Source organism: Dromiciops gliroides, chromosome 2, assembly GCF_019393635.1.
Source record: "Dromiciops gliroides isolate mDroGli1 chromosome 2, mDroGli1.pri, whole genome shotgun sequence".
Lineage (NCBI taxonomy): Eukaryota > Metazoa > Chordata > Mammalia > Microbiotheria > Microbiotheriidae > Dromiciops > Dromiciops gliroides.
In genome coordinates, this window is record NC_057862.1 from 420,893,295 (window position 1) to 420,907,144 (window position 13,850).

General features: G+C 39.4%; 1 protein-coding gene across 2 annotated transcripts in view; it reads right to left on the reverse strand.

Moving 5' to 3' along the window:
* Positions 1–13,850, reverse strand: part of RALGPS1 (Ral GEF with PH domain and SH3 binding motif 1) — a 632,069-nt gene that overhangs the window by 339,821 nt on the left and 278,398 nt on the right. For both annotated transcript variants that reach the window (XM_043981906.1, XM_043981905.1), the window contains exon 9: positions 3,068–3,194. In XM_043981906.1, coding sequence (XP_043837841.1) covers positions 3,068–3,194 — 127 coding nt within the window. The remainder of the gene's footprint in view (positions 1–3,067; positions 3,195–13,850) is intronic.

A 13,850-nucleotide genomic window follows, 5' to 3' on the forward strand; every position in this document is an offset into this window, starting at 1 on the left:
GGTAATAATGGTGTTAGATATGAAAAGGACCTTAGAAATCACTCAGTCCAATAATAATGAGGAGGAGGAGGATAGCATTTATATGGCACTTTAAAGTTGGTGAAGTACAGTATCAATAACATTTTATGATGATCAACTGTGAAAGACTTAACTCTTCTCAGCAATACAATGATCCAAGCAACTCCAAAAGACTTATGGTGGAAAATGCTCTCCATATCCAGAAAAAGAACTGTGGAATCTGAATGCAGACTGAAGCATAATATTTTCATGTTTGTTGTTGCTTTTTTGTTATTCCTTCTTGTGTTTTTTTCCTTTTGTTCTGATTAATTTGGAAGCATGTTTAATATGATAGTAATGTATAACCTATATCAAATTGCTTGCTGGCCTTGGAAGGGGGGAGATGGGAGGAAAACATGAAACTCAAAAAATATCTTTACATACATGTAATTGAGAAAAATTTTAAATAAAAAATAAAGTTGTTGATGTGTTCCATATTTGGTCCTTGAAACAACCTTGTGAGGTCAGTTTTACTATTACCCCTATTTTACAGATGAGGACACTGAGGCTGAGAAAGATTAAATAATTTGCTTAGGCATGTACAGCTAACAAGTATCTTTGGCCAAGATTTGAACTCAAGTCTAAGACTGGCACTCTATCCACTGTACCAGCTAGGTGCCTTGTCCAAACCCCTCAATTTACAGAGAAGAAAACTGAGCCCCAGAGTAACTTATTTAATTATATAGATGTTAAGCAGTGGAGTCTGAATTGGAACCCAAGCCCTGAGGTTCCATGTTCAATGCTCTTTCCCTTACATTACACTACTTCTTAGTTTTTTTGTATGTTTTTGGCTGTTAGGAACTTGTTCTTGGGCCTTTTTCCCTGAAGCTGTGTTCAGGCAGTCCCTTTGCCCCCCATTCTCTGCCCAGAAGCCCTGGAAATAAGAGCCTCAGAAAGTATGAATGAGGAAGACCCAGTTGAGTCTTCCGACTATAAGCAGAGGGTACAAAAGGATCTGTCCTAGGCTCCCTCTTCTCTCCATATTCCACTGATGATCACATGGGTTCAAGGATCATCCCTGTGTAGAAGACTTTTAAGTCCATCCTCAGTCTCTCTACTGAACTTCAGCCCACATTGCCAATTATTCACTGGACATCTATTTCTGGGTGTCCTAGGAAGATCCCAAAACCAATAGATTCAAGATGAAGTCATTATATTTCCTCCCAATTCCTTCTCAAAACTTCCTTGTTTCTTTTGAGAGCACCTTCATTCTTCCAGTCACCCAAATTCATAACCTTGGAGTCATCCTTTACTCTTCCCTATCCCTTGATTCCCACCCACGCCCATTCCCCTAATCAATCAGCTGTAAGTTCTTATGATTTTTTTTTGCAAGGCAATGAGGGTTAAGTGACTTGCCCAGGGTCACACAGCTAGTAAGTGTCGAGTGTCTGAGGCTGGATTTGAACTCAGGTCCTCCAGAATTCAGGGCCTGTGCTTTATCTACTGCACCACCTAGCTGCCCCAGCTGTAAGTTCTTATGATCCTACCTTCATAACATTTATGGCATCTGTCCCCTTCTCTCCGCTCACCAAGCCCTTATCCTAATTCAGGCTTCATCACTTCCCATCAGGATCATTGCAATGGTTTCTTAATTGGTTTCTCTGCCTCTAGCTCCTTTTACCTCTGATTCATTATCCAAATAATTGCCAAGTTGATCTTCCTAAAACCCTGATTATAAACCACACTCAGAAATCTTCTCCAGCTCTTTCTTTTAGGATAAACTACAAAGTCCTGGGGCAGCTAGGTGACTCAGAGGATAAAGCACCAGCCCTGGATTCAGGAGGACCTGAGTTCAAATGTGGCTCAGACACTTGACAGTTGCTAGCCGTGTGACTTTGGGCAAGTCACTTAACCTTCACTGCCCTGCAAAATAAATTTAAAAAATAAATGAATGAATTTAGTCCTTAGCTTGACATTTAAAGCCCTTTTATAATCTTGCTCCTACCAACCTTTCCAGTCTACTTTCATATTGCTCCCCTGCACACATTTTCTGTTTTAGTCAAAATGTCCTGCTGGCTACTCCCTCGTCCATGACAATCTATCTCCATCTCTGGGCCTTTGCGCAAGCACTCTGTTCCCTCATCCCCATACCTGGACAACATTCCTTCCTTCCTCTGCTTCCTAGCTTCCTTCAAAGCATAGTTCAAGCATCAGCTCTTACAACAGACCTTTCCTGGTTCCCAAAATCATTAACATTATTCCCTTGAAACACTTTATATTTACCTATTTGTGTGTATATTATATAACCTCTGTAGACTATTAATTCCCTAAGGGCAAGTGCTATTTCATTTTGCCTCAGTATCTAAACATCTATCTATCTATACACGTGTGTATCTCATACCTATACACACATATATGTGTGTGTCTGTACTCCAGATGCTAGCATAGTGTCTTGCACATAGTAGGTGATTGATAATTATTTGTTGAATTAATTTGAACAATAACGTTTCTTCTTCCAAGTGATGATGAAAAGTCTAATTTTCCAAGAGCTCTGGAGACAGGCAGAGAAGGAGTGGGAGTCCATATTATAGAATCACAGAATATAAACACTAGAAAAGACTTGAGAGATTATGAGCCCAACCTCATCACTTTATAGCTGAAAAAGCCCCATAGAGGTAATGTGACTTGCCCAGAGTTGCATAGTTGGTGCACAACAAAGCCATAATTCAAACCCGAGTCATCCTTTTCCCATTGTACTTCATTACACAGAATGGCATTTTATTTTCAGGCCCAATACAGAGAAGAGACCTCTCCAAAGCCTATACCCAGCAGGACAATCATTTGAACCATATCAGCAGCCTCACTTTTCCCGAGGAAGAAGTTCAACTAGTCTGTGTTCTTATTTGCTTTGCACACTCATAGTAGAACACTTGACAGTTTGAGAATCAGAAACTACAAGATATTTCACAGAAATCTGAATATGTTTCTCCAAGCAGGAAGAGTCTATTTCTTTTTTTTGTTTTTGTTTTTGTTTTTTTTTTTAATGAAGAGTCTATTTCTAACCACCTACCTAAATAAGGAATACTGGGGACCATCTTCAGGCTTCGGATGTACTCCCGAGTCCTCTTATAATTATCTTCCTTAGACATCAAATAATCCAGCTTCTCAAAAGTGGTCTTGTCTTTTCGATTTAAAAGCTGGAGCAAAGAGAGAGAACAATTCAGCAGTGTGAGGAGAGCAAAACCATAGCCAGTCGACAAAAGGAAGCAAAAGTTGTGATAGAGCACATAAAGAAATATTTTCTGTGGCAATTTGTTCCAAACAAACAAACCTCTGAACACTATTAAGAAGTTTTTCCTTTACAAAATAATGCTGCACAGAGAAATAGGACACTTTGTAGTCTGACTTGCATTTCCTCTTCCTTATATACAGCTACATCCCAATTACTGTGAATAGGGAATCTCATGAAGTAGTTCCATTATTTGAATTTGCATCCCATATTTCCATCAAGCTGAAACCAATGACCATATTTTACAAAGTTATAGCTTCAAATAGTATTGTGAATTCCAATATATGCAACCACTCCAAAGGATTCACTATTCACACTAGTTGGGACCTAGCTAGACTGTTACACAGAAATGGGATTTGATTCTGAAGATCTGTTTTTTGGCTCTAGCCTGGGCTGTGTGACATTCAGAAAATCATCTCACCCCTCTGTGCCTCAATTTTGCTCGCAATAAAATGAGGAGATTGGACTAAATTATCTCTAAGGTCCATTCTGACTCTCAGAGGCTATGAGCTCAACTGCCTATCAACCACCTATCATAAGCTTCACTTATTTTTAAATCATTTTAATTATAAAATTAATAAACCTCAACACCAAAGAAACAAGCAAAATTAAAAATAAACAAATTTATACAGGGGATCATAAACTTCAAACTATCTGTAATTTGCTAAAAGGAAAAAAAACAACATATAACATAAGCAAAATAACAACAATATAGTTTGTTTCCATCACTTAAGTGCTGTAGTACCCTGGACTTGGAGTGAAAAGACATGGGTTCCTGTCCCAGCTCCTTTACTTAGCAGCTCTGTGATTGGACAAGTTCCTTCTTCTCTCTGTGTCTCAGTTTCCCCAGCAGCAAAATAATAACTGGTGTATAACATTTTAAAGTTTATAAGACATGTTGCCTACATTATCTTATTGGAGCCTCATAACAAACCTGTATGTTAGATACTATATCTATTGTAAAATTGTCTATGTAACAAAAATCCAAGCTCAGGAATGTTAAATGACTTGTTCCCAATCACACCACTCTTAAGTGTCAGAGAAAGGACTTGATTCCAAGTCCAATACTTTCTTCCTTAGGCCAAAAGGCCTCTCCACGGCTAACTGTCTTTAACAATGAAAGGTATAAAAATGAATGATCCTGTGATCCAATAAAAAATAACACGTGGTGTTAATGTCAGAAAAGCAAACATCTCCACCAATGATAAAGACTTTGCTCAGAAGATGCTTATGGACAGCTATGGAAGAGATGGAACATTCTTCCAATCTCTATTCTATTCAATCCACCCTTCACTTAATTCTTTATTCTTTCAATGGAGTTATAATTTCATTGATACAGCTCCCTCCTCCAGTGGTGCAGACTGTCTCTCCTCTACACTATCTTTCCCTGTGAAGTCCTATTCTCCCATACATCCTCCATAGATAATCTAGCCTATGAGCTAGAAGCCTTTCTCTGTATGGCCATGGTTACCATATTACCAGTATAACACTCAGCTGTCCCTCTGTTATCCTTTTATCTCACTACATGGATGGTTCATGTCTTTTTCTGATCATACATTTCCTTGCTAAGATCTTTTACACCACTTTTTGCACTCAAATAATTGTTGATAATATGCTTCACCCTACTTACATACACAGTACATGTGGTCATTGTCCTTTAGGTCACTTGTATTTCTTATTATTTAGAGACTGGGGTAATCCTTCATTTTCAGAACATCAATTAAAAATATTAAAAAGAGAAGTCTTTGTGTCAGGGAACAGCTTGAGCTCACTGAAAACATTGCACAATGTCCCAAATGCAAATGAACCTACTTTCTTCTTCCTATTGATTCATTCTCCATCTGTAGTATATATACCAGTGGACTAACTCAATGAGCAACCTATTCAACTGTATTTTTTTTTGTTTTGTTTTTGCGGGGCAATGGGGGTTAAGTGACTTGCCCAGGGTCACACAGCTAGTAAGTGTCAAGTGTCTGAGGTCGGATTTGAACTCAGGTACTCCTGAATCCAGGGCCAGTTCTTCATCCACTGCACCACCTAGCTGCCCCCTATTCAACTGTATTTTATAGTCTGAATGATAAGCATCCTTTAATCATTTCTTATTTCCTTGATGGATTTTTTTGGTCTTTTTTGAATCATGATAAATGACAATTAGAAAAGCACTAGAGTATTTTAAAACATATTGCAATAAAAAAGTCATCCAAAAACAAGGAAAAATAAAGGATATCTCCATCTATGGAGATATATTCTTCCATTTTAATTCTGTGTAGAATCTGCTCCATGAGAGGGGAAAAAACCTGTGGGGAGAATACAACTTTTTAAAAAATTATTTGATTGCTGCTGACAACCAAAGAGGTAGTGGAATAGAGTTCTCTCTGCTTGCATCCATCAAAGAATCTTGAGTCATCTTAGCATCTATAGAGGAGGCATCTTGTTGGAGAAAAGTATTTAGATCTCCATTTTGATCTACTGGGTCAAATACCTTTTTATGAACAACAAACAATAAACAAAGGAGGGTTATATGTGCTCTATGATTTTGGACAACATGAAACAATGAAAATGAGGTTGGCTATAGAGAATTATTGATGAAAGCCTGATTGTTGTCTTCTTATATTTTCATCAAGGATATCCTTGATCTACATGTAGATCAAGATTTAGCTGCCCCGGCACTTATTTAAAAAACAAAACAAAACAAACAAAAAAACCCAAGTTTTTATTGATGACTTTTGTTTGTTATTGTTTCATCATAATTTCTTCCTGTGTCCCTGACCTTCCTCTTCCTAGAGAGCTATCCCTTATAGCAAATAATATTTTAAAGAAAAAAAGATGTTAAAATCAACATAATTCTCTTATTAGTTATTTGGAACATTCTTCAACATGTTCATAAAAGTTTGGGGGCAGGGGGCAGCTAGGTGGTGCAGTGGATAAAGCACTGGCCCTGGATTCAGGAGTACCTGAGTTCAAATTCGGCCTCAGACACTTGACACTTACTAGCTGTGTGACCCTGGGCAAGTCACTTAACCCCCATTGCCCCACAAAAAAAAAGTTTGGGGGCAGCTAGGTGGCACTGTCTATAAAGCACCAGCCCTGGATTCAGGAGGACCTGAGTTCATATCCAGCCTCAGACACTTGACACTTACTAGCTATGTGACCCTGGGCAAGTCACTTAACCCCCATTGCCCTGAAAATACACAGGTACTCCTGAATCCAGGGCCAGTGCTTTATCCACTGCACCACCTAGCTGCCCCTGCCATGTATTTTTTTAAAGGATGGGAGTGAAACGAGTGTGTTTGTAGGAAGTAGGGAAAGAATCAGTAGATAGGGAAATAGAGTAGGAATGCTGGTGTTGCCAAGCTTCTATAGAAACTGAAGGAAGTGGAATTGATTCAGTAAGTACCTGACTGAAATTAGATAACATACATAAGTTTGTTGTTGATTTCATGATCTTCTCTGGTTCTGTTCAGCAGTATGTGAATAGGAACAAAAATAGTAGATAGGGGTAATCTAGGATTGGGGTTTGCCATCAAATACTCATTTGAACCTACCTTCCTTGCTCACAATCATCCTATATTTTTTCTTACCTTTGTGGCTAAACTATTTAGGAAATATGTTTATACTAGTACCTCTATTTCTTCTCACAGTCTCTTCTAAATGTCATGTAGACTGACTTCCCACTTCATTATTTAACAGAAAGCACCCTCTCCAAAGTTACCAATGGTCTCCTAATTGATATATTTGATGATCTTTTCTCAGTCATCATCCTTCTTAATCTCTAGGCAGCATTTGGTACTACTGATCACCTTCTTCTAGAACATGTCTCCTCTCTAGGTTTTGTGTCACTGTTCTTTCTTGATTCTCTTCCTACCTGTCTAACCCCCCCCCATCTCAGTTTTCTTTGCTGGTTCAGTATCCATGTCATATCATGTCCACTAACCCATGAATGTCCCCAAAGGCTCTGTCCTGGGCTTCCTTCCTTTTTATCTCTATATTATTTCATTTGTGAGTTTACCAGCTTCTATGGGTTCAATTATTATCTCTATATAGATGACTTCCAAATCTAAATATCCAAACTGGTATGAGAAATCTAGAATTGGGGTGAGACTAGGTGTGATTGGCATAGGAAAAGGGGGCAAGAGATTCCAGAATGGAGTACAGTGTAGAACTGAGTTGGTTCACCAAGAGTTTGAAATATGGAAGGGAAGAGAGTATCGTTAATGCAAGGCTGATGGCTTGGGAAAGAACTTAGGGGTAGTGCAACAAATATCAGTGTGGACAAAGATCAAGGTTATAGGTCATAAGATATAAGGAAAGATGGAATGATAAAAGATTAGCAGCAGGTAAAGGAAGTCACAGTTTGTGAACAAAGAAATGGAACATTTGAGGGTGATGGCAAGATCAAAGATATGACCATCTCTATGTATAATTGAAGTAGAATTGAGGAATAAGTCATGGGAATTCAAGGGATTGAGGAACTAGAAATTTGAGGAAGCAATAATATGTATGTTGAAGTCTCCTACTATGAAGACAAGAGATGGTGAAGAAAGACTATGGTACAGGTGCTGAACTTATTTATTGAGAAAGGAAGGAGAATGTACTAGAAGAGGAGAGGTGGGTTCAATAGGTAACATCTACCAGGACCTGGTTAGAGTGATAAATTTGGAGGGCACAAACTTCAAAGGAGAAGTTGCTTAGGAGGGGAAGGAAGTTTCAATGAAGAGTAAGTGGGACTCCAACTTCCCCTCTACCATCAGTGAATGTGGGGGTAGGAGAGGAGGGAATGAAAGACTAGCCAGTACCAGAAAGGGTGATAAGGGAAATGGTATATCAAGAAGGAGCCATGTTTCCAAGAGGCCAGAATATGAAAGGAGAGAGAAAGTAAAAGGTTTAAGATGAAAAGAAACATGTTCATTATGGAATTTGTCCAAGGGCACAGTGGAAGGAGCAATTTGGAGTAGGATTTTAGTAGTGGGAAGGTGTGGTTGAAGTGGATAAGTGTGAAGGAGGTGACTTGAGGTTAGGGAAAAGATTTGTATATCAGCATCCAGAGGTTAAAAATCACTGTATGACCAAAAATTCACTGTAATGGGAGTATAATAACTACTGAGGAGGGATTACAGAGTATCGGTGGTTAGAGAGAGGTTCCGTTGATTAAGTTATGTCTTCCCTTGGGCTTCAACTTGATGGCAGATAGTGATATGTTGTCCTTTAAGGACCCAGGAGGCTTGTTTCAGAGCAAGAAGGAAGAAGAGGAAATATGAGAGCATGATCAAGAAGTAGCATGGCTTACTTGTGCTGGAGAAGGCCCAGGGTAGGATTTGGAAGATGGGGAGTGGGATGGAGGAGGATGAAGTGGCAGGAAATGGAATGGATCTGGTGCCCAGAGGACAATATGGTGCTGGATATTGTCCTTGGGCAGGGACTCACTGAAGCTGGAGGTGAACAACAAACTCCTGTGGGCTGCTCTGGAGGGGAACAAAACTGGAAGTTAGTTGGTATGTAAGTGATACCTCACAAGCTAGAGAGAGGAGTCTAATAAGAAATATGGGGCAGGGAAAGAGACACCAGAAGATTTTGTGGTGAAGAAAAGTTTTTTTTTAAATTGACAGCAGAGCTAGAACCGAGTATGAATTTTAAAAAAGACTCCCACAGGGGCACATCAGTTTTTTTCTTCCCTGGTGGTAATCAAGCCAAGGTCTGCCATTGGCCTCCAAATGAGGAGAGTAGTAACAGCACCAATGGCCTATTTTTCCATACATATGGTCACAAATACATAGCAACTTTGTTCTTTCCTGCTCATGGGTTAAGGAGAATTGATGAGTGAGCTCTTACCAGAATTTGTCAACAGATGAACTGGATGAGTGACTTTTGGGATCAAGCTCAGGCCAAACCTTTGCGATCTAGCTCAAGGCCAAACAACAAGCAGTAACTCATTCAGTGTTTATGCAACATTCAGAGGCAAACTTGGCAGGATGAAATGTTTTGTTGCAACTGTTAAGTTTGACCCCACTCTTCCCAGGGGCTAAGGTGGTAGAGTGGGAGAAAAAACAGATGGGAAGGAGGCAGCTAGGAGGATCAGTGAATAAAGCACTGGCCCTGGATTCAAGAGGACCTGAGTTCAAATTCAAGCTCAGACATTTGACACTTGTTAGCTATATGACCCTGGGCAAGTCACTTAATCCTCATTGCCCCACAAAGAAAAATAGATGGGAAAAGAATCAGAGGAAGGCTATCAGCATCTTGGTTTAATACTCTATGGAAGATATATGGAGGATAATGAATGTAGCCCACAGAGGATGAAAAGTCAAGGATAGGTTTTGGTTTTTACTCCAGGAAAAAGTACCCATACCAATGACATGGTAGGTTCATTGAAATAAAGTACAATTTAGAAAGAAAGAAAGAAAGAAAGAAAGAAAGAAAGAAAGAAAGAAAGAAAGAAAGAAAGAAAGAAAGAAAGAAAGAAAGAAAGAAAGAAAGAAAGAAAGAAAGAAAGAAAGAAAGAAAGAAAGAAAGAAAGAAAGAAAGAAAGAAGGAAAGAAAGAAAGAAAGAAAGAAGGAAAGAAAGAAGGAAAGAAAGAAGGAAGGAAGGAAGGAAGGAAGGAAGGAAGGAAGGAAGGAAGGAAGGAAGGAAGAAAGAAAGAAAGAAAGAAAGAAAGAAAGAAAGAAAGAAAGAAAGAAAGAAAGAAAGAAAGAAAGAAGGTACAATTTAGTACCTTCCTCACTGAAGTTCAACTGTTATTAAGCATTGCTTAATCTAATTCTGATTTTATTTCTAAGATTTAGTTCACTTTGGCATGAATAGGACTCTCAGTCTTTATCCCTGGTATACTGATAATCTAAAGTTCTGAGGCTGATACAGTTCTCTGGCTGCTTAATCTTACAATATGCCATTGGAAATTTTCCTTCTGTTGCCAGCACTAATTGCTCTAGTCAAAGCACCCTATCTATAAATGTTTCTCCTCTAATACCAGGAAATGCCTGAAGTGGCTTAGAAGAACTCTGGTTTGTTCTTTCTCTTTTTTTTCCCCTTCTGCATGAAAGTGAGCTATGTTGTTGTTTTTTCTGGTCCACAAGACTTTCTTTGAGCAAGAAGTGAGAAATCACTACCAATCCATGCATATTCTACAACTCCTCAACTAAAATAGAGGCAGACTTCCACAGTCAGTGAACAAACATTTATTAAGAACTTACTTTGTACAGGGCACTGTGCTAAAACCTGGGACGTACAGAAAAAGGAAAAAGAGTGGTCCCTGCCTTCAAAAAACTTACATTCTAATAGAAGAGAAGACACAAAAAACAACTAGTTACATGCAAAATATATGTGTACATGGGAGGTAACTTTAGAGGTAATGCACTAGCAATGGGGTGGGTAGGAACTGGAAAAGGCTTTCTTGCAAAAGGCAGGATTAGCACTGAGTCTTGAAGGAAGTCAAGGATGCTAGAAGGTAGAGGTGAGGAAGGAGAACATTCTAAGTATGGGGGACAGCCAGTGAAAATAGAGGGAGTCAGCACGGGGAATATCGGGTGTGAGAACTGCAAATGTTGCTGGGAAGAAGCCAGGTTTTAAAGAGCTGGATTTCTTCAAGACCATGACACCTGTCTTCAAAAATTTAAAAAGCTATCTCATGAAAGAATTTGACCTGCTCTTCATGAAGTCATATGGGAAAAGCTAAGACCAACAAGTGAAAGTTGGTAAAGTTACAACTAGGAATTCTTGTTCCTGAAGTATATTCAGTTGAGGGGAGGGCAGAGGTCCCTAGCAGTGGCAGGACTGAGGACAATTTAACTAGTGCACTTGCTATAATGAAAAGATCTCTGGACTTGGAGTCAGAGGACCTGGTTTCAAATGCCAACTGTGTCACATTCTAGATGACTTAAGACAGTTACTTTATTTCTTCGGGCTTCAACTTCCTCACTTATAAAATGAGAGGACTGGACTAGAACAAGGATTCAAACTAAAATAGAAACAAGAAGCTACTAACTTGTATATAAGGGGGACCCATATTGATTTAGAAAACCACATGTTAACATTACCTATATTTTATTGTATTTTATTTACCCAATTATATTTTAATCTGACTCCTGCCAACTCAGGAGTATTACTGGGACATGTTTGACACCTCTGTACTAGATAATTTCAAGTCTTTTCCAGATTCAAATCTATGATCCTGTAATTCCCCAGAAAATCTGACTTGAGTCCCTATGAGATTTGGGGAGGAAGGTGCCTGAAAATGCCATCCATGAGGATTGTAGGCTGGCAGAGATTTCCAGGAGAAGCACAGGGAGAGTGGTCATCACGGAAAGGAATTTCAGTCCCTGATGTGTCTGAGAGGCAGATTTAAGCTCAATGTAAGGAAGAATATTTTAACAATCAGAGTGTTGGAAAGTGGCCAAGGTAAAAGATGATCTGTGTAGTAACAGGGATGGTGAGTGGAACCATAGGGTAGGAGCTTGACACCCTCTTTCCAGGAATGGTCATGTTCATTTTTTGAATTGATTACTCTTTGAAGAGTTATAAAGCAAGAAGTGTGTGAAGGGTGGAGGTTGGGAGGATAGGAAAGGCTCTTCATCGTTAAATGGGCTACCTGAGCAAGTGGTGGGTTTCTCCTTGCTTGAGTACTTCAACAAAAGATAGATAAGCACTTATCAGTAATGTTGTAAAAGGGTGATTCTGTTTAGTTAATGGTGGAACTACCTGCCATTTGAGTTAGTTCTATTCCAGCTCTGAGATTCAGTGAACATTTCTGGGTTCAGTCAGATTCCTGTGAGAAGGTACCTAGACACAAATACTATCTCTCTAGAAGGGAAGCAAGATGAGGGCTATGACACCCAAAGAGTGGTGTATAGAGATGTACTATAGCTGCATAAAAGTGGAGTCTTGCAATCCAAGTCAGTACTAACAGAGCTTAGGGACCCTTTTAGGGATAGCACTGGCAAATGAGCAGGAGATAGCCATAGCATGATGCATAGAACACTCTACATGAACTGTCAGAAGTCTGGGGTTCAAATGTTGATTCTTCTACTTAGAATCCAACTCTATGACCTGAATGGTAAGTAAATTCAATCAATCAATCAATCAACTGGCATTAATCAAGTGCCTACTATGTACAGGTGCTTTGCTAAACATCTGGGACCCCAGTTTTCTTTTCTGTAAAAGGCAGACAGTGTTTTCATTACATACGTGCCTCCCAGGCTTGTTGGGAGGAAAACAGCTCATAAACCTTAGACAACTACAGAAATAAGAATTACCATTATGACAGGACAGAGGCTGTAGCACAAGTCTTGAACATAATAATTTTTCTTGAGCAAAAGGTATTTATATTATAAGTGCTTCTCATGAAATATAGAGTCCCCAAAGTTTCAGTGAAGTGTACTAAGTGGAACACCTTGTATTGTGTATTATAACAGTGCCACATCTTCCTATTTATTTATTTATTTATTATTTTTTTTTTTAGTGAGGCAATTGGGGTTAAGTGACTTGCCCAGGGTCACACAGCTAGTAAGTGTTAAGTGTCTGGGGCCGGATTTGAACCCAGGTACTCCTGACTCCAGGGCCGGTGCTCTATCCACTGTGCCACCTAGCTGCCCCTCCTATTTATTTTTAAGTCTCATGAGAGCAGAGACCCTGCCTTACCTAAATTTTGCATCTCCCTTAGTATAAAGTAGGTATTTATTCAATTTGCTCAACTGAATGAAATAATGATTAATTCAATGTGTCCCCTTCTGACCTATCTTGCCTTCATGTACTTGAAAAATATTGGAGGGGGGGTATCTTGCTATTTGTTTTTATTCTTATTCCACATGTGAAGCCATAAAGGAAATAATTAGTAAAAGGCCTGTACAAAAAAAGGAAGTGGACAAATATTGTGGTGAAAGTGAGAGATGACAGATGGCTAGCCCACGTGTTCCATCTGGCACCCACGAAACACAAAGAGATTTATACTTAGCAATGCTCTATCCTTTCCATCCTAGCACCACTACCCCACCTCACCCCCTAGCATGAAGGGCGGAGCCCCCATGGAAGATTTCCAGGAGAACATGGATGAGAGTTGTACAGGCTGAGAAGCTATAATCCATACTGCTGTAACTTCAAAGTATCCAAATCCCTGAGGTGACACATCCTTAGTCAGTCTGATTTGAATTGGTCCTAAGTACTGAGATGTCCTTGCTCTGCATCACTTCATAGGTTTTTCTATATGTAGGGAAGATGGTATCTGATAATACCACAGAGTCCAGGAAGCTGAAGAAGACCAGGATCTATTCATAAGTTAGCGGGCCAGTATGGAGGTGTTAAACAAATTATAAAAAATTAGAATGAGTTCAACTCTTTATGAAGTGGGAACAAATTCCTTGATTAAATTAGAAAGGGGGCCTAGCCATTGGACAAGAAGTGACTGACCATATCTCTGGGTGGCCTGAAAAAGAGAGTGCAGTGGGAGCGGGTTCAACCAGCAAGTAAAGTTGAGGAGGGTCCCAGCTCCTACTGAGATGTATAGTAGACCCAGGGAGCTTGAGACGGGAAGGCTGTGAGGAGCTATGTGAATGAAGCTTGGAGAGCAGAAGCGTG